At 37.6% G+C, this 27,483-nt stretch overlaps 2 protein-coding genes across 7 annotated transcripts in view; one reads left to right on the top strand and one right to left on the bottom strand.

Annotated features, from left to right (window-relative positions):
• The first annotated feature begins 4,257 nt into the window (after nucleotides 1–4,257).
• SATL1 (spermidine/spermine N1-acetyl transferase like 1) lies at nucleotides 4,258–20,344 on the top strand. Of its 2 annotated transcripts, XM_016947493.3 has the most exons (6): nucleotides 4,258–5,578; nucleotides 8,990–9,041; nucleotides 17,632–17,712; nucleotides 18,399–18,500; nucleotides 19,403–19,443; nucleotides 20,067–20,344. In XM_016947493.3, exons 1-6 carry the CDS (start codon nucleotides 4,679–4,681, stop codon nucleotides 20,235–20,237), a joined length of 1,347 nt encoding a protein of 448 aa, XP_016802982.1. In that variant the 5' UTR covers nucleotides 4,258–4,678; the 3' UTR covers nucleotides 20,238–20,344. The 2 variants fall into 2 exon arrangements, with proteins under 2 accessions (XP_016802982.1, XP_063660285.1); XM_063804215.1 differs by lacking the exon at nucleotides 19,403–19,443 and having other exon boundaries at nucleotides 4,323–5,578.
• Nucleotides 20,345–24,673: 4,329 nt separating this feature from the next.
• The window catches only part of APOOL (apolipoprotein O like), an 83,885-nt gene continuing 81,075 nt past the window's right edge, over nucleotides 24,674–27,483 (bottom strand). For all 5 annotated transcript variants that reach the window (XM_009439299.5, XM_016947490.4, XM_063804217.1 and 2 more), the window contains one exon: nucleotides 24,674–24,852. In XM_009439299.5, coding sequence (XP_009437574.2) covers nucleotides 24,764–24,852 — 89 coding nt within the window. In that variant the 3' untranslated portion in view covers nucleotides 24,674–24,763. The remainder of the gene's footprint in view (nucleotides 24,853–27,483) is intronic.

The raw sequence follows: 27,483 nt of genomic DNA, 5'->3' as shown, positions 1-27,483 counted from the left end.
TTATCATGATTTGTTTTTAATACAAATGAGGACTGGAGACAGAAAAATTATGTTTAAAAAAATATAGTATACGTGTTATTAGGCTCTAGACTCATCAGTTGTTTTTGAGTTTTTGTCTGCAATGTAGACTAACCCTGCTTTTTCCTCTGAACCAACTAGTGATCTCTCCCTGCAGCTCAGAGGAAACAAAAGGGTTGGATAATGCAAAAATGTGGATCAACACTCTAATTCTGGGCACATATTGAAATCAGCTAGCAACCCCATGCACCTAACTCTTAGCAGGCATTACTGCAGCATGTCGGTAGCCTCAGGATTTTTTGGAGCTATCTGCAGCCTATTATTCTGGTTTGACATTCTTCTAAAAAATAACCTGATTTGTCTCCTCTTGCCTTCAGGCCATCACGCTCCAAATGATCCTCAGTGAGGGATATCATCCTCTCAATATTCAAGAGTCACCCTTTTACAAAGAAACCCTAGACTACCCATCAGTGGGACACAACAGAGGCATAATTCTGCCCCTGACTCCCTTGGACCTAGCTAGATACCACTTTCACTAACCCACGGAGCCACCCTGCCCTGACAGGTAGCAAGAGTCCAAGACCCACAGAACCACCACCACCAGCCCCACGCTGTCAGAAGGAAAAAGGAAGCAGTTACAGAAGACTTACTTTCATTCATTTTCCCCAAAGAATTAGGGTCTTGAACTCTTGATGGGGAAAATGTTACAGTAGTTAGTCAGGCAGACATGAGCAGGGCAGGAGAGCCCTCCTGACCAGGAATGTCAGGTGACCATCAGGTGATGGTCAGGCAGTTGTTAACTGTTTTGCTAACATAATAATTGGTCACAGCTGGCACCAGGAAAGGCAGTCTCCCTATAGATATAAAAATCTGAAACTGGTGGTCAGCATCTTCCCAATAAGATCTCAGGAGTTGGGTGAGTGGACTCAAGCATGCGCATTAAAGGCAAAATGGCAGAGTCTAACTGGTATATGACCCTCTAGGATTATTTGTCTGGTAAGGGAAGAATGCCTCAAGTGAGCATGCATACAACTCCAGTAAACACACTGCACATGCAGCCCCTCCCAAGTGGTAGCAGGCCACTGTGCATGTAGACAGCCCCGCCCAAGGGAAGAATTGGTGGAAAAGGAACATAAGACCCCGGAAGTAAGTCAACATATATAGACCTAAGTCAAAGGTCAAACCGTGCGCTTCATCCCGCAAGTCACCTGCTTGGCACTCTTCCAAGTGTACTTTACTTCCTTTTCTTCCTGCTCTAAAGCTGTTTTTTTGAGACAGAGTCTGATTCTGTTACCCAGGCTGGAGTGCAGTGGCACAATCTCAGCTCACTGCAACCTCCACCTCCCAGGTTTAAGCGATTCTCTTGCCTCAGCCTCCTGAGTAGCTGGGATTACAGGCACCCACCACCAAGCCTGGCTAATTTTTTGTATTTTTAATACAGACAGGGTTTCACCATGTTGGCCAGGCTGGTCTCAAACTCGTGACCTCAACTGATCCACGCACTTCAGCCTCCCAAAGTGCTGGGATTACAGGCCTGAGCCACCACACCTGGCCTCTAAAACTTTTTAATAAACTTTCACTCCTGCTCTAAAACTTGCCTTGGTCTCTTCTTCCACCTTATGCCCCTCAGTCTAATTCTTTCTTCTGGGGAAGCCAGAATTGAGGTTGCTACTGACCCTTACAAATTTGCTGCAGGTAACATACTTTGTTGTCTCATGATTTGGATACATTCTGCTACTAAAAGTGTCTGGATTTTACTTAGCACCTACAGAAAAAGGGGATTGTATGTATTATAGATCTCTGAGGGGTGGCTTCATATGTTACATTAATTCAAAACATTTTGGTAGAGCAGACAATGCACGTACATTTTGAAGTTTTAGAAAAAGAATTTGGGAAGTCTTGGCCTACAAAACTCACTACCTAAACTAGATCTTTAATAAAATAGTATGTTAAAACTAAAATTAGGCTTTTAGAAATTTTCTGTTAATACCTGGAATAAAAGAAAACTTCAAATTCAAATAAACAAGCTTACAATATTTCTTAGATTTTTGGTTCCTAAACTGGATAACACTGCCGCCTTGTGGCAAAGATTGACTACTGAAGCTTTTTTAAAAATAGTCTATTAAAAACTATGTTTTCCCTGATGGTGTACCAATTAAAGTGGATTTTTGAATGTTTGATGGAGCCAGTCTTATTCTGAGTTTCCAAGATGAGACAAATTGTTCTAATAAGTAACTTTAAGCAAAAATGTATTTTGTGTATGTTCCCTTAAAAACACAAATGCATTATGTTCAAACCCAATATTATTTAAAAATAACAAAAAACAAATATCTAAATAGTCTTCAACTCATGTAAAGAAAATGCAAAATAAAGTCATTAACCAATTCTAGATTATGAAACTGCATTTTTCTAACTTTACTTATTAAAGACATCAACCAGAAACCTATTACTTGCCTCTTCCTCTAAGAAAGCAAAAGACAAACTTCATCCATTCTCACAACAAATTATGCAAATTGTTTGATTTTGTAAAGTAAACAGCAAAATTATCTCATCTCTTTGCCTGCATTTCAGAAGAAAACAAAATAACTGGGTTTTCCTTGTTTTGTCTGGACTTTTAGCTGTGTGACCTATGTCAAGTTACTTAACCTCTCTCAATCTGTTTCTTTACTTGAAAAATGGGGATAAGACTATCTCCTACCTCATTGGATTGTTATGAGGATTGGGTTAATACAAGTGTTCCTTAGAACCATGCCTGACACCACAGAAATAATTCACTAAATATTAGCTCTTGTTTTTATTATAAGGTAGATGGAAAGCAGCAACACACATACATCTAATTTGTATTAGGCTTGACATAGTTCCGCGATGTGACTTGATTTGCTTGTCATGCTAAGATGGGCTCTCTAGGTACAATTTAGAGCTAGCATAGGCCTAATAGTGATTGGGGTCTCTAATTTAAATTGAAAGTTTCTATCTATGGGATGGGCCTTGGATACCCATCCCCATTCCTCCGTTTACTACACTTGGGGAACTGAGTTAACTTAACTTCCAGTTTATTGATAAAATGGGGAACAACGGTACATGCATCACGGGGTTATTTTGATGATTAAGTGAGATAATACATATGTAAAGCCCTTATCACAGCGTGAGACTTAGAACAGCCTCAACCAAAGTTCTCTCGTATATTTAAAAAATAAACAATATTCCATCTGAAACAATATTAGAACCAGTTATATAATATACATTGTTGAGGAAGTAAGCCAGCAGTTAAAATGATGGGAGAATGAATCCTGCAGAGGGGAGAGGTAAAAGGACAAAATGCCTGACCTCACAGATATGAGGATGGAGAATGAGTGGAATGTGTTTAAGAGGCTGGACAGAATAATAATAAAAAGGTTGGAAAGATAGATCTGGGTCTGAATTCAGGCTCTCCACCAACTTTTACGAAGCCTTGGGGAGGTAACCAAATCTTTTGAGTCAGTTTCCTCAGAATTGGGGATAATAGTGTTGATGTGGATTGAATAAGAAAATGAAACGTACATTCCACTGAGCCTAGGCCATAAAGGAACTCAGTAAATGTTAGCTGTAGCTATTATAATTACTATTATTTTTGAGACGGAGTTTCACTCTTGTTGCCCAGGCTGGAGTGCAATAGTGCGATCTCAGCTCACTGCAACCTCCACCTCCTGGGTTCAAGCGATTCTCCTGCCTCAGCCTCCCGAGTAGCTGGGATTACAGGTGCCCGCCACCATGCCCAGCTAATTTTTTGTATTTTTAGTAGACATGAGGTTTCATTATACTGGCCAGGCTGGTCTCGAACTCCTGACCCCAGGCCATCCACCCGCCACGGCTTTCCAAAGTGCTGGGATTACAGGCGTGAGTCACCACGTCCAGCCCAGCTATTATTATTTTTAAAGACGTAGTATCTGCATTCGAGACTTGAGCACTTCATCGGGACAACTAGTTTCCAGTGTAAGTGAAAAATGAGGACGGAAATAGGAATTGAATTATTTGAGGAACGGGATGAAGGGAAAGGGAGGGGAGTTGCGGCAAGTTTCTTTGAATTGGCTAAAACAGCAGGGACTCTTGGGACTGCCAAGCATAAGCTCTGAGACTCATTACAGCCTCTTGCTTCACCATTTTAAGCTCTTAAGAGAGGATGAAATAAAGTGGTCAAGCGAGCCCTGCTTTGCCCCACCCTCACCACACGGGGGAGCACGTAGGCACTTTGATACCTGCATTGTGACTTCGCCATTATGATGCAGTGACCATGCAGGGGAGGGCTGGTGGTTATACTCCTCCAGGATCATTTTCTTCTTCCCTTTACTTCCCCCCTTTTGGCAGGGAAAGGCCAGATGACAACCTGAAACTCAGCCAAGCTTGCAGCTGTGGTCGCTGGTGAAGTCAACTCCAGCAAACCGGAGGCATTAATAATCTTCCTGAGGTGCTCCTCTCTTTTTCCAATTCCCACCTTGATAGAGGGGTATCTCAAAGTGGGCGAATCAAATTGAGAAGGACTGGGAACAGCCAACAACCTCCCACCACAGCACAGTTAAGGGATCCTGTTCCATCAAGACAGTTAGTCATCAGCCAATCAGTTGTCTGCCAACCCATCATCTGCCACCCCATCCTTAGTCAACAAAGCAGGAATCAACTGGGCATGAACCAATCAGGCACGAACCAATCAAGTTTATCAGACTCGAACCAAGCAGGCATAAACCAGCCAAGCACAAACTCACTTGGTATGAACCAAATGGACATGAACCAACGGAGTGCAAGCCTATATGAAATGAACCAAGTGGACATGAAACAACCAAGCATGAGCCAAGCTGGCATGAGGCAATCAGGTACAAACCTACCAGACATAAACCAACCTGGCATGAAACAACCAGACACATGGCAATTAGGTAGGAGCCAACCAGGCATGTGGCCACAAAGCCTGAGCCAACTAGTCCGGAGTGAAGCAAGCATAAGCCAACCAGGTCCATCGCAACGAGGCCCAAGCCAATCAGGCCCCAGACAATCAAGCACGAGCCAAGCAGGCACAAACCAATCAGGTATAAGCCAACCAGTGATGTGGCAACTAGACATGAGACAGTCAGGTGGGAGCCAACCAAGCATGAGACAAGTAGGCACCAGCCAATCAGGCACAAGCCAAATAGGCATGAGCCAACCAGGCACATGGCAAACAGGCCTGAGCCAACCAGCCCCGAGGCAACCAAACAAGAGTCCACCAGGCATGTGGCAACCAGGCATGAGCCAGCAAGTCCCCAGCCAACAAGGCATGAGACAACCAGGCACTAGCCAATCAAGTAAGAACCAAACAGGCATGAGCCATCCAGGCAGGGGCCAACCAGGCATATGGGAACCGGGGCCGAGTCAGCCAGGCCTGAGCCAACAAGACCTGAACCAATTAGTGCTGAGCCAACCAGGCCTGAGTCAACCAGGCAGGAGCCAACCAAGTGTGAGCCAAATGGGCATGAGGCAAACAAGCATGGATTACTTTCAAATAAGACGTGCAGAGGCTGGAGACTGCCCAGAAATTTTGCGACTGATTAAAGTAAGCCTATTTTTATTACATGGAGCCTCATGGCATTGGTGTAGGGCTGAAAGAGTAAGGGAGGCATAGCTGGGGTTCGAATTCTGCCTCTGCTAGTTATGTGTACATAACCTCTGGTAGTTACTTAACCTCTTTACTCTTCATTTTCTGCATCTAAAATCAAGATTATAACAATATATATCTCAAAAGATTGTTGTTATGAAACAATAACATAAAATGATTACATATAAATTGCTTGGCATTTAGTAAGGGGCTCAAAAAGTTATAGGGGAACCAATTCCTGGAAATTTTAGGGACTGAATGTGTTCTCTTTCCTGGGGAAATTTTAACTTTAAAAGAGTGTCTTAGAGAAAAGAAATGCTTACCTTAAACAAATGACCCACCGATGATAGAATTTCATATTTTAGTGGCTAGGATTTTGCGGTAGGGAGTCGCATTGCTTCTAAGGCCACACCTACTTGTAGAAACTGATGATCAGCTACCTAAAAAACAATATTCACATGCAACAAATTTTCCATACATTTTCAGACAGTTCATTGATCACTGAAGCCCATCCACAGACAGCCCCCAGGAGCCAAGGAGCTGGGTTACATATTTCTCATTTAAATGTTTATTTTAATGGCTCCCTTGGAAATCATTCCAGTTAATTAAAGGGACAAGCTATCTAGTAGTCACAGTTACTGTGCTGAAGTTCTGTGGTGCTGAAAGCACTCATTTATGTGATGGACAACCTACACAATTCCATATAAAGCTGTAAACCAGGTTCTTTATGGAGTAAATATGTGGCTGGAGCAAGGCATAGATTGTAGATACGCAGCCCTCATAAGAGTTTTGTAATGAAAATGTTTTAATAATATCCTCACTAATATATTTAAATCTTATCTAAATCAGGCCAAGTTTGTGTTCCCTTTGGAGAGTGTGTTTTAACGGCCAAAATAAAATACCCATAGTTTTCTAGTGAAATCCACCTGTTGAAGTGATTCTAGGCCTGGTTACAGATCTGTAAGAATTGGGTTATCTATCCTTTTATGGCTTACATTCTATCCCATTTCCACAAATTCCCACATCATTTCTCTAACTGGCATTAATCTGAATGATTAGATAACCTATCAAAATACTATGCCCAACAGATTATTACAGATCCACATTCTTCCAGGTGGTAGAAAACATTTTTTAAAGAGTTTTTTGTAGTTCTAGCATCTGACACTCGGTCGGCAATTAATAAATTTATTGTTGAATGACAATTAATCTCTTTACCTGGACAAATGCACTTTTCCTAGCTTTCCAAGCAATGCCCATTGTCATCACCAAGGGAATAATACATCACTAGATTACCCCATTTCAATGAAACTATCTGAAGGGTTTCTGGCCACATTTACTTTTTAATTTGCCACATGTATCTGATAATACATAAGATGTTTATTGGGAGTGATTTTAATGAGTATTCATTGTGGAAAAATAATAGAAAAGCTAAATTACTCTCTCACATACATGTATATAATGACTAACTGGCTTTGAGTTTTATGTTCTTCTTAATATTTTATGTCCATTTGTCCTAACTCCTGTTCATTGCTAAGTTTGCAAAACATTCTCTCTTTGCAGAGGAGTTTATTAGAGTTGCAATCACAGTAATTGCTTAGCTGAATATATTGCAGGTTTTATTGACTGTCCCATTCCAAGTATCCTCTGTATGAACTCATTTTATACTATTCTCAATCAGCACATCACAGCATTATTTGGGAGCCTAGTCATTTCATTGCCAGGCAGCCATACTTCTTGCTTACCAGAATTTCTAAAGCTTTTTATTGTGGTGGTCCTTAAAGTGTGGTTTTGGACCACTGGTGAACCACAGATGGTGCTGGGTCATATTAATATTTTATTTTTGTTCATTATACAAACATTGAATGCATATTAGGGGAAGATTATATACCAAGTAGTATAAAAGATATAAGGATTCCTGGATTACAGTCTCTCTCTACCCTCAAGGAGCTTACAGTGTCTTAGGGGAGGTATCGACATAAATATTGTCCTCCCTGACCAATCCATTCTCTACACAGCAGCCAAAATGCTTAAAACTCCATTGAGCTTCTGGTTGCCTTGAGAATAAAATCCAAACTTCTTACTAATGCTCTATGTAATCTGGCCCTTGGGGTTCTCCTGTATTTTAAAAGCTTTTTTCCATTAAAAGTTTAATGCAATTCCAGTCAAAATCTCCAAATTTTCACATAGAAACATTTTAAAAATTCAAAAAAGAAGAGTAATGAGGGGAGATGATCTATACCAGATATTATAAAACTGTAAGTAATTAAAATACTATGGTAACTAGTGGAAAGATAGATCAGTGGGACAGAATGGAGAGTCCAGAAGTTCTCTTAAGTATGCAGTCAGCCTTCTGTATCCATGGCTTCTGCATCTGTAGATTCAAACAACCATGGATTGAAAATATTTGTAAAAATTGCAACTGTACTGAACATGTACAGACTTTTTTCTTGTCATTATTCCGTATACAATACAGTATAACTATTTACATAATATTTACATTGTATTAGATCTTGTAAGTAATCCAGAGATGATTTAAAATATATGAGAGGATGTACATAGGGTACAGGCAAATACTCTGCTATATAAGGGGCTTGAACACTCTCAGATTTTGGTATCCTGGGGCTGAGGGAGCAGGTCCTGAAACTAATCTCCCATGGATACAAAGGGATGACTGTAAATGAGGATGTAGTATATGATAAAAGGGACATGTCAAGTCAGCCAAGATGGGTTATTCAGTAAGTGCTGTTGGGACTATTGGGAGGAAAAGATAAAGGTGAAATTGTACCTAACTTCTTACACCAAAAAAAGTTGAACAAATCAATTATTAATACTATGATCTTAAAAAGAAAACGAGTGAATATTTTTTGGTTTTCAAGCATGAGATATAAACCATGAAGGAAAGAACCTGAGTATGTAAAATAAAATGATATAGTAAAAAGCCACAATAAAAAAGCCTCAGGTTAAACTGGCAAAAACATTTCATAGGCAAACACCTGAGAGACTTCTCTGTAAAGCCTATGAGCTTCATAATACATAAACTTTATGACAGCTGCCTTGAATGCTCAGTAACTTTTTTTGCTTTACTTCCCAGTTTCTGGCTGCATTCAAGGTTACTAATCTGGATAATTGACATTCATATGTGTGAGGTATAAATATAGTTAATCTCTCTCTCTAATAATATTTATACATCCTTTTGCTGCATTACTGTTTTAGATTTTGTTTCTAGATGACTGGGATTAAGTCTGACTCACTTTTAACACTGCCCAGGATGTCACATGTCAATAAATGTTTAATACAAATTTTATGATGATTATCATCTTAATAATTTATTGCTAAATCATAAACTGAAGGTTTTATCTACTTTGACAGGAATTGGCTGCCTGTGAAAACATGCTAGATGCAATGGAGTTAACAGCAGCTGGTAAGATGTTTTGTGGTATTTTCAGAGCAAGAAAAAGAAACACAGTACTACTTAGATATGTGGAAGCTATTGTTCTTGGTACATAAAGATAACACCATTACTAACATGTGCAGGACATAAATTTGATAGCTTTGTCAGTGCTCCACTATTTTATTTTCCTTATTTTTAGTACAAAAATGATACTTAAGAGCTCTTACACCTTTACAGCTCCAACAGACTTCAGCTGGTTTTCAGAATGTAAAATGAGGAGTGTTACTGGTCAAAAAAGTATAATTTAACACCCAGTATGTTGGTAGTAACTTGATACAAGGAAATTGATAAAAGCAAAATGATTTAAAATATTTTCAAAGTATTTACTACATTTTGATAGTCATCAAGATTAATAGGATAGGCTAGTGATTTCTGAATTGGAACATTTTAGGCAGTAAATATGAAGATGAAAAGATTATTGATGTATATAAAATTACAAATGGCAAAGACTAGGTGAAGACAGTTATCAAAATCTAGAAGAATTGATGAAGGATAACTCCTTGAAGTTGAATACTTCAGAATGCATGTAATAAACTGAGAACATTCTACCAAGGAGATAAATGGTTTCACTATAATACTGGGTGACAGATTCAGAAGGAAGTTATGGGATGTTTTGTGGAGTCTTTTGCGCCATGCCCTAACAAACTAGTCTTAGTGCCTTGGTCAGAAATAGAATTCTGAACTGCATAGATCATGGATCAGTTGTCTTATGTGATGATACTTATGTTCTTATACTTGGTAATTAACACCACTAGAATGTTAATTAAATAGTAATTTTGTTGGCTTAAAAGAAATAGTAAGAAATACAAAGTTGAAAGTAATGTACACTCTATGAAAGCAGTACTCAAACTGAAACAGCATAACAAAATGAGCATCCCTAACCTGATAATCTGAAATCTGAAATGCTCCAAAATCAGAAACTTTTTGAGCACTGGCATTACACTCAAAGGAAATGTTCATTGGAGCATTTCAGATTTCAGATCAGGGATGCTCAACTGTTGAGTATATAATGACATATTTTAAAAATCAAAAAAAATCAGACATTCAAAACACTTCTTGTCCCAAGAATTTTGGATAAGAGATACTCAATCTGTACTATGTTGAGATAATGCCCCTACACTATTTCATTGTAGTTAGAAAAATACTGCTCAGGGTAATATGTAACAATCATAAACAATAAACAACAAAATACTTTGTATACTCCAGCATCCTGCCTTAGGATTTCAGTATATATTTAAATTGCAGTAATTTCATAATGTCCTCAGTCCTGTTTTTATCTTAAAATGTCCTTATGTACTTGTATAGAGGCCGGTGAGATATTTGATTTTTGTTTACTCTTACCTATTGTCGCAAACTTTTAAAAAATGTGATTAAATACACATATCATTTTAACTATTTGTAACTGTATAATTCAGTGACATTCAATACATCCATTGTTGTGCAACCAGCACCACTATCCATCTCTAGACCTCCAGAGCTGAAACTCTGTAATCATTAAACAATAAATCCATAGGTGGGAATTGAACAATGAGAACACATGGACACAGGAAGGGGAACATCACACTCCGGGGACTGTTGTGGGGTGGGGGGAGGGGGGAAGGATAGCATTAGGAGATATGCCTAATGCTCAATGACGAGTTAATGGGTGCAGCACACCAACATGGCACATGTGTACATATGTAACAAACCTGCACATTGTGCACATGTACCCTAAAACTTAAAGTATAATAATAATAAAATAAATAAATAAATAAAATTTAAAAATTAAAAAAATAAATTAAAAAAAATAAATCCCCATTGCCGACCTCCCTCCCCCTAGGCTCTCATAACTACTATTCTACTTTCTATCTCTACAAATTTGTCTATTCTAGGTACCTCATATGACTGGAAACATATATTTGTCCTTGTGTGTCTGCCTTATTTCACTTAGCATAATGTTTCAAGTTTCATCCAAGTTGTAGCCTGTATCTGAATTTCTTTCCTTTTCAAAGCTGAATAACATTCCATTGTGTATATATATAATGTGAGATAGATATATATATCATTTTGTTTATTTTGACTGTTTCCAAATTTTGGCTATTGTGAATAATGCTGCTGTGAAACATTGGTGTACAAGTATCTGTCTGAGTTGCTGCTTTCATTATTTTGGGCACGTACCTAAAAGTGGAATAGCTGGATCATATGATAATTTTGGGGTTTTTCTGAGGAGCCTCCATACTGTTTTCCACAACAGCTGCATCATTTTACATTCTCATTAGCAAAGCACAAGGGTTCTAATTTCTCCACATCCTCACCAACACTTATTTTTGTTTTTTTGTAATACCCATCCTAGTCGGTATGAAGTGATATCTCATTGTGTTTTGATGTGCATTGCACTAATGATTAGTGATGTTGAACACCTTTTCATGTGCTTATTGACCCTTTGTATATCTTCTTTGAGAAGTGTCTATTTATGATATTTCCACATTTTGGAATTGAGTTGGTTTTTTGTTGTTGAGTTGTAGGAGTCCTTTATATAGTCTGGATATTAATCCCTTATCAGATGTTATTTCCAAATACTTTCTCCCATTCCATGGGTTGCCTTTTTACTCTTGATATTGCCCTTTCACATACAAAAGATTTTATTTTTGATAAAGTCCAATTTATTCATTCTTTTGTCACTTGTGCTTTTGGTGTTATATCCAAGAAATCATTGCCAAATCCAATGTCTTGAAGATTTCCCATGTTTCTTCTAAGAGTTTTATAGGTTTAGCACTTATGTTGAGGTATTTGATCTATTTTGAGTTACATTTTGTACATGGTGTGAAGTTAAGGGTCCAACTTCATTATTTTGCATATGGATATTCAGTTTCCCTAGTACTGTTTGTTGAAAAGACAGTCCTTTTCCCCATGAATGGTCATAGAACCCTTGTATCAATGGGTCAGATATGTGAGGGTTTGTTTCTGAGGTCTCTATTCTGTTCCGTTGGTCTATATGTCTGTCCTTTTGTCACTACCCTACAGTATTAACTGCTGTAGCTTTCTAATAAGTTTCAAAGTCAGGAAGTGTGAGTCCTCCAATATTATTCTTTGTTTTCAAGATTGTTTTGGCTATTTGGGGCCCCTTGGAATTCCATATGAATGTGAGGATCAGCTTTTCTATTTCTGTGAAAAAGGCTGTTGGAATTTTAATAGGGACTGCATTAAATATGTAGATCATTTTGAATAGTATTGGCATCCTACCGATGTTGTATTCCTATGCATACACAGGGTTGTTGTTGTTTTTCTTTTTTAATTTCTTTGGATATTTTCCAGTTTCTTTGAGCAATGTTTTATAGCTTTCAGTATACAAGTTTTTAACCTCCTTGATTAGATTTATTCCTAGGTATTCAATTATTTTAGGGGTTATTGTAAGTGGTACTGCTTTCTTAATTTATTTTTGGTTTGTTTTTTGCTGCTATATAGAAACAAAACTTATTTTTGTTTGTTGATCTTGTACCCTGCAACTTTGCTGAATTTGTTTACAGCTCTAGAAGCTTTCTCTTAGATTCTTTGGAATTTTCTCTATATAGAATTGTGTGATCTGCAAATAGATAGTTTTACCTTTTCCTTTCTACTATGGATTTTTTTTTGTTTTTTTGTTTCGTTTTGTTTTGTTTTGAGACAGAGTCTTGCTCTGTTGTGCATTGGCACGATCTCGGCTCACTGCAACCTCCATGTCCCAGGTTAAAGCGATTCTCCTGCCTCTGCCTCCCGAGTAGCTGGGATTACAGGCACATGCCACCACACCTGGCTAATTTTTGTATTTTTAGTAGAGATGGGGTTTCACCATGTTGGCCAGACTGGTCACAAACTCCTGACGTCAGGTGATCCACCTGCCTTGGCCTCCCAAAGTGTTGGGATTACAGGCGTGAGACACTGGGCCTGGCCTATGGATGGTTTTTATTTATTTTTCTTGTCTAAAAGCTCTGGCCATAACTTCCAGTACAATGTTGAATACCAGTGGTGAAAGTGGGAATCTTTGTCTTCTTCCTAATCTTAGGGGGAATGTTTTCAGTCATTCACCATTGAGTATAATGTCGTTTTCATAAGTACACTGTATCATGTTGAGGAATGTCCCTCTATTCCTAGTTTTATAAAAGCTTTTATCATGTAAGTGTTGTGCTTTAGTCAAACACCTTTTTCGGCATTCATTGATTTGATTATGTGGGTTTTTCCCCCTTTGTTTCATTAATATGATGTATTAAATTGATATTCTTATGTTGGTGCACCCTTACATTCCTAGGATAAATCACACTTGATTATGGTGAATAATCCCTTTAATATGCTGTTGAGTTCAATTTCCAATTTTGTGGAGAATTTTTTAACCTATATTATTAAGGAATATTGGCCTGTAACTTTCTTCTAATATCTTTGACTGCCTTTGGAATCAGAGTAATGCTGACCTCACGGAATTAATTACAAAGTGTTCCCGTCTCTTCATTTTTTGGGAAGAGTTAGAGAATGACTGGTATTAATTCTTCTGTAAATGTTTGGTAGAATTCACCAGTGATGAGGCCATTTGGTTCCTTCCTTTTTTTTGTTGGGAGATCTTTGATTACTGATTCAAACTCTTGCAGGTCTGTTGAGATTTTCTGTTTCTTAAGTAGGTTTAGGTAATTTGCATGTTTGAAGGAATGTGTCCATTTCTTCTAGGTTATCTAATTTGTTGTTATATAAATCATAATATTTCTATACCCCCTTTTAATGTTGTAGTGTTGGCAGTAATGTCCTTATTTTCATTTCTGATTTTAATTATTTGCATCCTCTTTGTCAGTCTAGCTGTCAATTTTGTTGATCTTTTCAAATAATCAACCTTCATTGATTTTCTCCATGTTTTTCTATCCTCTATTTTATCTCTATCCAATTTTTATTATTACCTTACTTCTGCAAGCTCTGGGCTTAGTTTGCTCTTCTTTTTCTAGTTCCTTAAGGCATAAAGTTAGATTATTGTTTTAGATAATTTTTTAAATGGCATTTACAGCTATAATTTTCCCTCTGAGCACTACTTTCACTTCATCTTGTAAGCTTTTGTTTGTTGTGTTTTCATTTTCGTTCATCTAAGTGTTTTCCTATTTCCCTTATACTTTCCTCTTTGACCCATTGTTTGTGTACGGTGCGTTGTTTAATTTCCACATATTTGTAAATTTCTCAAGTTTTTTTCCCACTGATTTCTAGTATCATTGTATTGTCATTAGAAAAAATACTGTGTGTGATTTTCATATTTTAAAATTTATTAAGACTTGGTATGTGACCTAATGTATCTATCCTAAAGAAAGTTCCATGTGTACTTGAGGGAAAAAAATGTGTATTCTGTTGTAGTTGGATAGAGGTTTCTGTATATGTCTGTTAGATACAATTGGTCTATAGTGTTCAAGTCATCTACTTTTCTGTCTGGTTGTCCTATATATTACTGAAAGTGGGGTACTGAATCTCCTATTATTGTCTTGCTGTGTAGTTCTCTCAGTTCTGTCAGTGTTTGCTTCATATATTTTGGAGCTGTGATGTTCAATGCATGTATATTTATAAATGCTATATGTTCTTGGTGAATTAACCCCTTTATCATTTCATAATGTACTTTGTCTTTTGTAACTGTTTTTGACTTAAAGTCTATTTTGTCTGATACTAGTATAGCCACCCTAGCTCTCTTTCAGTTACTATTTGCATGAAATACCTTTTCCCATCATTTCATTTTCAACATATTTGTGACTGGATCTACAGTATGTCTCTTGTAGACAGTATATACTTGGATCATGTTTTTGTTTGTTTTCCTAGACAGTATATACTTGGATCATGTTTTTGTTTGTTTTCCTTAATCTATTCTGCCTATCTCTGTGTTTTGGCAGGAGTCTTTAATCCATTTACATTTAATTACTGATGAGGAAGGACTCACCTGTACTATTTAACTGTCTTCCATACGCCTTAAAGCTTTTGGCTGTTCCTACTTTCCTCCATTAGTCCTTTTCGTGTGTTTTATTTTTGTAGTGAAACATTTTGATTCCTTCTCATTTCCTTATGTGTGTATTTTATAGATATTTTGTGTTTACCACGGGGATTATATTTGATGGTTACAACAATCTAATTTTGATTTAAACCAACTTAACTTCAATAGCATACAAAATTCTTCTTATATATATATCTCTGTCCCCCTCTTCTGTTATTGATGTCAGGGATTACATCTTTATACATTGTGTGCCCAATAACGTACATTAGGCTGGGCATGGTGGCTCACGCCTGTAACCCCAGCACTTTGGAAGGCTGAGGTGGGTGGATCACTTGAGGCCAGGAGTTCGAGACTAGCCTGGCCAACATGGCAAAACCCCATCTCTACTAAAAATACTTTAAAAAATTAGCTGGGCATGATGGCAGGTGCCTGTAGTCCCAGCTACATGGGAGGCTGAGGCATGAGAACTACCTGAACCCAGGAGGCAGAGGTTGCAGTGAGCTAAGATCATGCCACTGCACTCCAACCTGGGTGAGCAAGACTCTGTCTCAAAAAAATAAAAAGTAATAATTATTTTTATCCACTTGTCTTTTAGACAATGTAGAAAACAAAACGTGGAGTTAGGGTCATCTCTCAGTATATGCAGGAGATTGGTTCCAGGACCCACTGCATATACCCAAATCCATGCATACTCAAGTCCCACAGTGAGTCTTACTGAACTCACATATATGAAAAGTCAGTCCTCTGTATATGTGGGTTTCTCCTCCAATGAATATCGTTTTTGATCTGTGTTTGAAAAAAATCCACGTGTAAGTGTACTTGCACAGTTCCACCCCATGTTGTTCAAGGGTCGACTGTATAAACATAATTACAATACTACCTCTTATAATTGCTCATGTATCTGTCTTTACCAGAAATCTTTATTCATACAACTTTGAGTTACTGTTTAGATTACTTTCATTTCAACCTGAAAGACTCCTTTTGGCATTTCTTGCTGGGCAGGTCTAATGGTAATGAATTCCTTCAGTTTCTTTTTTTTTTTTTTTTTGAGGGGGCCGGGGTTGGGGGTGTTTGGGAATGTCTTAATTTATCCCTCATTTTGAAGGACAGTTTTGGTGGATATAAAATTCTTAGTTGACAGTCCCTGCTCCCCCTGCCCCCCAGACTTTAAATATCAATCCACTGCTTTTTGGCTTCCAAGGTTTCTGATGGGAAATCAGATGGTAATCTAATTGAGGATCCCTCATATATGACAAATTGCTTCTCTTGCTGTGTAAGATTCTGTGTCTTTGGTTTTTGAGACTTTCATTATAATGTGTCTTGGTGTGGATTTCTTTGGGTGTATCCTAGTTAGAGTTTGTTGAGCTTCTTGTATTTGTAGATTCATGTTTTATGTCAAATTTGGTTTTCAGCAGCTATTTTTTCAAATTCTCTCTCTCCCTCTCTCCTGTTAAGTCCCACAAGATATATCCTGTTCCACTTGATGATGATGATGTTCCACAGACACTTTTGGCTTTGTTCACTTTTCCTCATCCCTTTTCTGTTTCTCAGACTCAATAATTTCACCTGGCCTAGTTTCAAGTTCACAGACTCTTTCTTCAACTTATTCAAATGTGCCTTTGAACCCCTCCAGTACAGTGCATTTTTTTTTCATTTCAGTTATTGAACTTTTAAGCTTCAGAATGTTAGGGGGAGGATTTTTTAAAATTTATATCTATATTATTTTGTTTACATATATTTTTCCTGTATTTGTGCATGTCTTATCTCTCTGGGCATCTTTAAGACAGATGTTTTAAGTTGTTTAGTAAGTCAAACATCTGGCTTTCATCAGCTATGATTTTGTTAATGTATTTTATTCCTTTGAATGACCATCGTTTCTTGTGATTTTTGTTGAAAGCTAGACATTTGAAACTTATACTATGGTAACTCTGGAAATCAGATTCTCCTTTTTCCCCAGGATTTGATGGAGTTTATTTTAAAGCATTACAGGGCGTTCTCTGTGTCAGGGATCAGCCTGAGTTGAAAGCTTAATGTGTTCTCAGGTCCCCTCTCCATCTTTATCTAGTCACACATGGTAACTTTCTAAATTCCCCTGTATATATGTTTTTAATTCCCAAATGTCTCACAAAACAGGGCAGCTCCTTTAAATCTCCTGGAAGCCACTTCAGCTCGTGGGGGTTGGAACAATGGCAGTTAACCTCCAAGTCGTCACCTCAGTGATCAGAGTAACAACACACAGTCAAAACACAGAACTTCAGTATTTTGAGGACAAGATGTTTATTGGTCACCCTTGCTCCAGCAAGCTGCTACAGAAATACAGGTTGCTGTTCCCATGGAGTAGAGGGTGCTGAGTGTTGGGTAGCTGCCACCTCACTGATGGCTGAATTTGATCCAAATTAACTGCAGTTGACCAGCCAGGCTGTCTCCTGTAAGTTGCAAATGTTCAGATAAACTCCAGAGTTCCAAAATATTCACTTCAGTTTCCGCCAATACAATTGCTATCCAGGTGGAGAGAGAAATTCCTAGTGCTTCCTATCCACCATCTCCTTCTCTCTGCTATAAACTTTCTGACATCCTATATATGAATTGATATTTCAGATTTACTCAGAGATGGCTTTGGGGACAATCCCCTTTTCTACTGCCTGATTGCAGAAGTAAACGATCAACAAAAACCATCAGGTAGAGTAAACCTTTCTTCTCCAGTTCAATCTGGAGTATATTTTTTCCATGCTGAAAAATAGTACAGTTTTGTAGCATATAATTACTATTAAGCAGAAGAGAATGTGTATAAACCCAGTTTTTTTAAAGAAAATGCATGGTATGTACTTATGTTTGTATAAACATTATTATTAAGAGACAGGGTCTCGCTCTGTCACCCAGGCTGGAGTGCAGTGGCATGATCGTGACTCACTGCAGCCTCCAACTAAACTCCTGTGCACAAGTGTCTCAGCCTCCCAAGTAGCTGGGACTACAGACATGTGCCACTATGTCCAACTAATTTAAAATTATTTTTTGTAGAGACAGGGTGTCACTATGTTGCCCAGACTGGTCTCAAACTCCTGAGCTCAAGCGACCCTCCCGCCTTGGCCTCCCAAAGCACAGGGATTACAGCCATGAGCCACTGCGCCCAGCTAAAATTTTTTGGAAGATCGTACACCACACTATAAAAGGAGGGCTTATATCTTAAAGGTTGTATTTTAAGGGACTTAAGTCCTCTACACTATATGTTTTTGTATTGTTATTTTTTTCCAGTGAGCATTTATTACTTTAATAGTTAAACAAACACCAAAAGACATTCAATTTGGGGGTAAAGAACTGGCTAAGATTCAACCAACCTTTCTACACCCTTTCTTCTCCCTTCCTAGGCAAACTGACTGTTGGATTTGCCATGTACTACTTTACATATGACTCATGGACTGGCAAGGTACTTTACCTAGAGGACTTTTATGTCACACAAGCTTACCAAGGTAAAACTAAAATTTATGATATTACTTTTAAATACTTTAAAAATTAAAATGACATATTTTAAGGAGATAGGGCTTTACTATACATACGGTGTTTTAGTTAATGTAACTTATTGCTACTTAATGAGTTTGATCACTATCCTAATGAGTTTGATCTAATCTGTGATTGTGAAGACTCAGTCACAGATTAGAAAAACATTTTATTAGTTCCTCTCAAGGTTTGAATAAGCCAAGCTATCACATGGCTATATATTTTTTTATTTTGTTTTTGAGACAGGGTTTTCTGTCACCCAGGCTAGAATGCAGTGGTGTGATCACGACTCATTGCAACCTCAACCTCCTACACTCAAGCAATCCTCCCACCTCAGCCTCCCAAGTAGCTGGGGCTACAGGCATGTGCCACAGCACCCAGCTAATTCTTTATTTTTTGGAGAAACAGGGTCTGTGTTGCCCAGGCTGGTCTCAAACTCCTGGGCTCAAGCGATCCTCCTGCCTTGGCCTCCCAAAGTGCTGGGATTACAGGTGTGAGCCATCGTGCCATCACATGTGTGAGCCATCGTGTGAGTATAGGCCACACAGCTATACTTTTATCTTTAAAAAATGCTTTCACATTTTAGGTGGTTTTCAGTAAAAACAGCTAAGAAATATACCGTTATAAGACAATAGTGGCAGAGACTCACTTCTTCACTGATCTTTAAAATAAACCCAAACTCTTCTATGACCTTTGGTACGTCATTCCAATTAGGAAAAAGGGATATGAAAGCATTCACGAGTTGTGTTTCCAGAAGCTATTAATAATATACAAAAAACAGATACAGAGTTTTAGATATTATTTATTTTAAACTAAAGCAAATAACTAGTTAAGTGAAATTTGCAGTTTTCACTTTGCATTGTCTATTTAAAAGGCCTAGGTATTGGAGCTGAAATGCTGAAGAGGCTAAGTCAGGTATGTATTACAATTAGTATTGATATTCTATACATTAATCTTTTCTTAATAAATATTCACAGGGCATAAATTAAATCATTAATCTCACCATTTGAACATAACCCCAACATATACTTCAAATTTCTACCCAAATTAAACTGGATTTTCAAATCAGATGATCATATACAGTATATGAATTATAGTCAATTAAAATTGATTTATATATAATCCACAACCACACTATACACCCTTTTTGCTATCAAGGGAAAGTAAGAAGGAGGGAGATTAGAAAGCATTTTTATTCAAAAAAACAGGCTCACAGTATGAATATTACAAGACTATAAAAGCAAGATCTTCTTGTATTTTGGAAACATATGAGAACATGTGTTCTTTTAGGTACACCTTTTCTGTATGATAAAGGCTTTGCAAATCAGTTTTGAGATTTTAAAGAGGGCTTTAAAGCTCAGAACAGTGAGACTTTTTTCTTTTTACAGCTATAGAAAAGTTCAAAAGGTAACTACTATATTTGGAAGTATTATTCACACATAGTGTCTTGCATAGAGTAGACCTTCAATAAAATATATGTGTTAACGAAGATTATACTTTCAAATGAAAGTAATATTTGCTTGTTTGTTTTTAAACAGATAGCCATCACAACTCAATGTAACTGCATGCACTTTCTTGTCGTCATTTGGAACCAGGCTTCTATCAACTACTATACTAGTCGAGGGGCTTTAGACCTTTCCTCTGAGGACGGCTGGCATCTCTTCAGGTTTAACAGAGAAGAACTCCTGGACATGGCATGGGAAGAATGAAAGAGGCCTTGTAACAACTCATCCCAACACAGCCTCCAACATTTGACTGTCACCTGAGTCTAACAGCAGTTTGACTTTGTTGTACAATACAGCAAGTGATCATCACATTCTTGTTTGAGCAGATCTTTTATTTTGAAACAGATTTTGTAGCTCTAGTCAACTTTCCATTATCCAAACCAATATTCTAACGGCTAGTAGCAGTAGTGATAATCCAAAAGAGCAGATAATTTAAAAGTCACTTATACTTAGCTTTGCGCTATTTTTTACCTACCATATTTCATCAAAATTAAGGTGCTTTTCACAATTTGACATATCTGATGTCGGGATAAATGTAATGATCAACTGGCAGCATTTTTTGTTTGTTTGTTTTTAGAGGCAGGATCTTGCTATGTTGCTCAGGCTGGTCTCAAACTTTTGGCCTCAAGCAATCCTCCCACTTCAGCCTCCCAGACATAAGCAACTCTGCTCAGCATTTTTTTTTAAATTAAAGGTATATGATATGCCTTAGATTTGATGAAATATGGGTGTTTGAATATATTCAGATCTGAGGTTTAAAAAAATTCATTTCAAATACTGGAGATAAATTCTGAAGAGCTTACTTATGAAAAACTAGCAAGTAAACTGCTTCCCTACCTTGAGCAGCTTAAGTACCACTGCCTCCTTGACATCATCCCAGTACTACATTCTATCTCTGAACATCCATAGCTCTTTGGTTGTACTTATCTTAGGGAAGATACCACATACAACACTATATTTCTATGTTTCTCTCTTTCCTAGTAGAGTATAAGTCCTTTGAAATAATTCTAACTTTTGTGTCCTGTGCTGCAACCAGCATAGCAGAACGTGTGAGTTCCTACTACCTACCAGGCACTTCATGGGCATAGAAACTACACAAAAATTATTCAGTGATATCCACAAGGAACCTTGTCTGTGAGAAAATATTAATTACATAAATTGTGTAAAGTACCATATCTGTAAATACCAGCTATCACTTGCTAGTTTTTCATAAGTAAGCTCCTCAGAATTTATCTCCAGGATTTGAAATGAATTTTTTAAAACCTTGGATCAGATCTCAAACACACTCATATTTCATCAAATCTAAGACATATTATATACCTTTATTTTTTTATTATTTATTTTTTGAGACTGAGTTTTGTTCTTGTGCCCAGGCTGAAGTGCAATGGCATGATCTCGGCTCACTGCAGCCTCCACCTCCCGGATTCAAGTGATTCTCCTGCCTCAGCCTCCCAAGTAGCTGGAATTACAGGCATGAGCCACCATGCCTAGCTAATTTTGTACTTTTTGTGTGTTTTTAGTAGAGACAGGGTTTCACTATGTTGGTCAGGCTGGTCTCAAACTCCTGACCTCAGGTGATTCACCCACCTTGGCCTCCCAAAGTGCTGGGATTATAGGTGTGAGCCACCATACCCGGCCATACCAAATACCTTCATTTTTTTAAAAAAGGCTGAGCACAGTCACTCATGTCTGGTTGGCTGAGGTGGGAGGATCGCTTGAGGCCATGAGTTTGAGACCAGCCTGGGCAACATTGCAATACCTATCTCTAAAAGACAGAACATCTAAATTCTACCCTGGAAGATTGAGAAAGGGAACACGACACTGGAATTGGACTTGTAGGATGGGTAGAAGTTAGAATGTAGAGCAGGATAAGATGGAAGAACATTCTAAGAGGACACACTAGCACAGGCGGAGAAAGAGGCAATAATGAGCAAAGCATGTTCAAGAAACAAATGGTATGTCATAAAGACAATATAATACACATTAGCAGTAGGGTGGGTAAGGAGAGGGAAGATAGGATTAGAAGGTAAGCTGGAATCAGATATGAAGGGCCTTGTATATCAGACTAAGGAGTTTTGATTCTGCAGGCAATGATGAGCCACTAAAGATTTCAGAAAGACAGCTATTCATTATAGTTGTCAAGACAACTATATCATAATAGACAAATGGGTTAGAAGAATAGGGTAGTAGATACTGTATGTTAGCTTTAATTCAGCACCTGTTCCCAACCCCTTACCCCTTGCCTTCCTCACCACAGGGGAAAAGAAACATGATTTCCCTATTCCCTATCTTCCTTGAGCTAAGTGTGTGGCTATATGACAAGTACTGGTTGAGATATACACAGAGGTCTTCTGAGGAGATTCTAAGAAAGCATTTACTTTTCTGGTAAAAGGGAGTCAGACGTATCTTGTGTACATTTTTATCTGCTATTTCCTACTTTGAATGTGTATCTGCTCCCTGGAGGTACAGCAGATATCTTGTGACCATGAGGTGACAAACCAGCATGCTGTAGAGGACAGAGTGGAAAGAGAAAAAGTCTACGTCCTTGATAGCACCAATGAGCCACTGTCCCAACCCTATACTGCCTAATTCTAGGCTATAAATAGGATAGGCCTTTTTTTTTTTTTTTTTTTTTGCTTAAGCTAATATTAAATATTTGTTTAACTAGTTTACTGTCACCTGCAAGCAGAACATATTCTGAAATGAGAGACAGCAAGATTGACAGTGAGCAAATTAGCCTGAAGGCTATTACAGTAACCCAGAAAAGTGATGATGATGACTTGAGGGAGAGTAATTATAGGATTAGAGAAGACAGAATAGATTTGAAGGAGCGGGAGGTAGAGACAATTTTGTTTTAGGCACATTGACATTGGCATATCTATGGGATGTTAGGTGAATATAACTAGTAAGTAGAAATAAAGGTCTACAGCACTAGAGAGATATGGGGGTTGAAAATATGAATAATAAAACAAATGGTGCCTGAAGCCAGTGAAGTCTGTTAAATGAAAAATGAGTGTGCATATAGAATGAGAAAATAGGACTAGGGATGAAACTTGAGCAGCCTCAGCATTTAAGGGATTCAGAGCAAGAGAAGAAAAATGAAGAATAACAAAAGCAGGAAAAATAGAGAGCAAAGGGACAAGTGAGTCCCAAGGAGAGAGTGGTGAAGAGTCAATAATGACATAAAAATTCAAGTAGGGGCTGGGTGCGGTGGCTCACGCCTGTAATCCCAACACTGTGGTAGGCTGAGTCGGACAGATGCTTGAGCTCAGGAGTTCGAGACCAGCCTGGACAACATGGTGAAACCCTGTCACTACCAAAAATACAAAAAATTAGGCATGGTGGCGGGTGCCTATAGTCCCAGCTACTTGGGAGGGTGAGATGGGAGGATTGCTTGATCCTGGGAGGTGGAGGTTGCAGTGAGCTGTGTTTGTGCCACTGCACTCCAGCCTGGGCAACAGAGCAAGACGCCATCTCAAAAAAAATTAAGCAGGTATGGAGGCCAGAATGTCACAAGACAGAGAGGACTTGAAAGTAGGGAAAAAAGGGACAATATTTACTTTTGTCAAAAAGTAACAATTACTTTTTAAAGAAGTATAACAATTATAGGAAGGAGAGAGAAAAAATAGTTCAAGGGAAGAGGCCGAGTTAAGGAAAGGTTTTTGTCTTGTTTTGTTATTATTGATTTAAGACAGAGAAGACCTGCAGCTATGTAGAGGTGGAGGAAAGAAACTAGTAAAAAGAGAAACCGAAGACTAGAAATTAAACAGGGTGGAATATGGTCTTAGATGGGAAGCAATGAGGTCAAGAACACAAAGAGAAGCATGTCTTAGAAAAGGGGGATGCATGGCTGAAAAGAGGTAAGTCTTGAAGGTAGATGGGAAGAAGTTTTGGGAATGGTCATATCTAATAATTTAGTTTTTTCTCTATGAAATAGGAGGCATAGTCAACTTTGACAGTTCTAAGAGGCTTGAGGAGAATAAAACGTTTGTAATACCTCTTCCAGGGAACACAATAGTAAACCACTTAGGAACCAGTAGAAGGATTGCTAAGCAGTATTAGGAAGCCTGTGTAGCATATGGCCCTCTCAAATAGGTAGAGATGTTTTTAGATATTTAAGAGGAATTAACATTAACAAAACCAAGGGACAAAGCCAAGCTCAAGTCCCATAAAACATGGATATTTTATTCCAGCTCTAGGAAATGGAAAAAAAAAAAAAAAAAAAAAACAGAGGGAAACACACCTTTCCATACACCATTCTAATTTAACTAGCATTAATCTGGGAAAGCTAGAGCAGAAATATATGTTTATATGTATAAATATATATGTATAAATATGTATGTATTTATATATATGTATAAATATGTATGTATTTATACATATATATGTATGTATTTATACATACATATATATATGTATTTTTAGATTTTAATCTCACTAGAATTCATGTCTTCATTTTTTTTTAAGTGCCCTTAAAGGTCATCAAATGCAAGCTAATACTTCTACCTAAGTCTCCTCATCAATCATTTAATATTGTTTACACTGCATTCACAGTTTGTGTGTTAACCACTTATGTAATTTATCAAATGGCACATTTGGAAATGTAAGGGAGAAACTTGGTTTAGGTAATACTCTATGTATCAGTTACCCATTACATGATTTATTTTCATCATTATTTGCAACGTCACACATCTTGTAGTTTTCTGTGTAGTCTCTGCATGCAGTCTACTTCAGCTTCTAGTGCTGTACATATCTATATCTTCTGGGTGGGACTGCCCGTGATCCATGAGCTTGGGGTCAGGCATAAACTGTGTTGCACCTGATAAAGTATTAAAATGAAAAGAAAAATTAGTCACTTAACAAATTTATTTTTGATACTGGGAAGACAGCAGCGAACAAACCAGATAAAAATCTCTGGTGACACAGACCTAACATTTGAGTTAGGTGAGACAGACAAACTAATTAAATATATATCAGATGGTGGTTAAGTGCTATGTGAAAAAATGAAACAAGGAAGGATATATGGAGTGCTTAGGTGATTTGTAATTTTAAATAGGGCAGCCAGGGAAAGCCTTCTGGAAAGGTGATACATGAGCCGAGAACTGAAGGAGGTGAGGGTGTGCACCCTATAGATACCAGCAGGCAATGCCTTCCAGGATGAGCAGACGACAAGTGTAATGGACCTGAGGTATGTCTGAGGAACCAATATGGTTGAAACACAGTAGACAAATGTGGTGTATGTAGGGGTGGCGGCAAGGCAGTGAGATGATAGGAGATGTGATCAAAAAGACAATGGAAAGCTAGGTCACATAGGGCCATGGTAAAGATTTTGGCTTTAAGTGAGATGAGAAGCTACTGGACAATTTTGAGTAGAGGAGTGAATGATGCTATGTTTTTAAAAAGATCACTCTTGGCTATGGGGAAAAGAAACTATAGGGAAACAAGGGATAGAAGCAGGGAGACCAGTTAGAAAGCAATTACAATACTCCAGAAGACATGCTGAGGGCTTTAGTTAGGATGGTAGCAGTAGAAGTGGTGAAAAGGTACCAGATTCTGGATAATGTTGAAGGTAGAATAGACAAGATTTCCTAAATGGACTGACTATGTCTTGTGAGAGAGACTCTTCAACTTGAGAAACTGGAAGAATGGAGGTGACATTTATTGAGATAGGGGAAAATGTGGGAGAAGCAGGTTTAGGGGAAAACAAATGAATCATTAAGTGTTGGATGTGTTAAATTTGAATTGCTTACTAAACATCTGAGTACAAATGAGTCTTTTGGGTTAAGATTAGAAGATGTTAAGAGGGTTAGGAGAATGTAGGAAAGAAGACTAAGGTGGAAAGCCAGTGAATGAGGTAAGAGAACCAAGAGCAAGAGATATCCCACAGGCCAAGTGAAGAGATTGAAGGAGGAAGGAATTTAACCTGTGTCAAAGGTTACTGATGGATTGCATAAGATGGAGATTGAGAATCGACTCCTGGATTTGGCAATGTGTGGATCACTGGTGATCTTGACAAGCTTCCTGTGTCCCCGGCAAGTAGCTAAGTTATTTTCATGCATTATCTCATAATCCCACCATGAAGCAGATACTATTTTTACATTGTCCTTATTTTACAGATAAGAAAATTTTAATTTGGAGAGGTTAACTAACTTGACCAAAGTCATTCAGCTGATAAGTGGTGGAGCCAGGAATGAATCCACATTTGTCTGACCACAACATAACAACCCAGGCTCTTCTTTAAAATGATATTTATAGCAGTAAAAATCTCATACAACTAGTTTTAGTACTAAACATGATAATGCACACAAACTGATGCATATAATACCTTGTGCATGGTAAGTAGGCAAGAGACAACTATTTTATATTTACTTTGTGACATAATACTACAAACATTTTTTCAGAAATTTGTTTTTATTTTAAATATGTTCAAAATCGGATTCATTTTAAAATTAATTTTATTACATTTGGGAACCATACCTTTTCTGCATAAAAGAATTTAATTTCCAGTTTTATAATGAAAACAAAGGAGAGAAATTGGAATACAATGATTTATCTTATACCTATCTTTTCTGAAACATATTTTACAGTGTGACACACCTATGTGTAACTTCATCACCACATATATTAACAAAACAACCAGATTCATAAGTAATTAGTATTCATGATGGTACAGGTAATGCAGCTCTCCATAGAATAAATTCTTAACCTCGTGTCTCTGGGGGTATGTTATAGAACTCATGTGATCTATTAACTTGGATGAGGAAAATGTGTCATTATTTTCACTTACCTCTGACTTAAATGGACATTGTCTTCAATACTGTATACAGGCAACAAAACACAGTAGTTTCAGCAGTACCTTAGATTTCTTTGTCACCAACAGAAATCACAGATATCTTATTACATTATAGTTGCAGATTATCTCAAAATATTCACACTCGCCACTACTTAAAAATTAAAAGTTATTAGACCTATTGTTAGATATTGTTGTTTAATACACTTAAGGAAGTTCATACATTACTATGTATTTTATTTTCTGCATTTGAAAACATTATTCTGAGAAGAGGCTGTAGCACAAAAAATGGTTAGGAATCCACTGGTGGTTCTGCTGTATCTCTACTGCCATCTGGTGGGAACCATTGCTCAGTACAAGTGAAAAGTGTGCAACAAGTTTTATCAAGCAGAAAACACTATATAGTAGGCATGTGACAAATAATTATTTTACGTAAATCTCAGTGTGTCAAATTTGCTTAACAATGTCCATCAACTGACTAAGTTCTCTAGCACTTCTAAATACTTCCTTAATTTATATTCTTGTTCAAAGTTTGGTGAAAGATTCAGCTTACCCCAATTTCCTGAATTAGAAAGAATCGTTTGCCTTTAGATCACCCCTCAAAATTTCTTAAAAGTCTTCAAGATTTTAATTTATTCACAACTTAAAACAGAGATTATT

Source organism: Pan troglodytes, chromosome X, assembly GCF_028858775.2.
Source record: "Pan troglodytes isolate AG18354 chromosome X, NHGRI_mPanTro3-v2.0_pri, whole genome shotgun sequence".
In the NCBI taxonomy this organism is placed as follows: domain Eukaryota; kingdom Metazoa; phylum Chordata; class Mammalia; order Primates; family Hominidae; genus Pan; species Pan troglodytes.
Note: the sequence above shows the minus strand (reverse complement) of the source record. Positions and strands in the feature narration are given on the sequence as shown.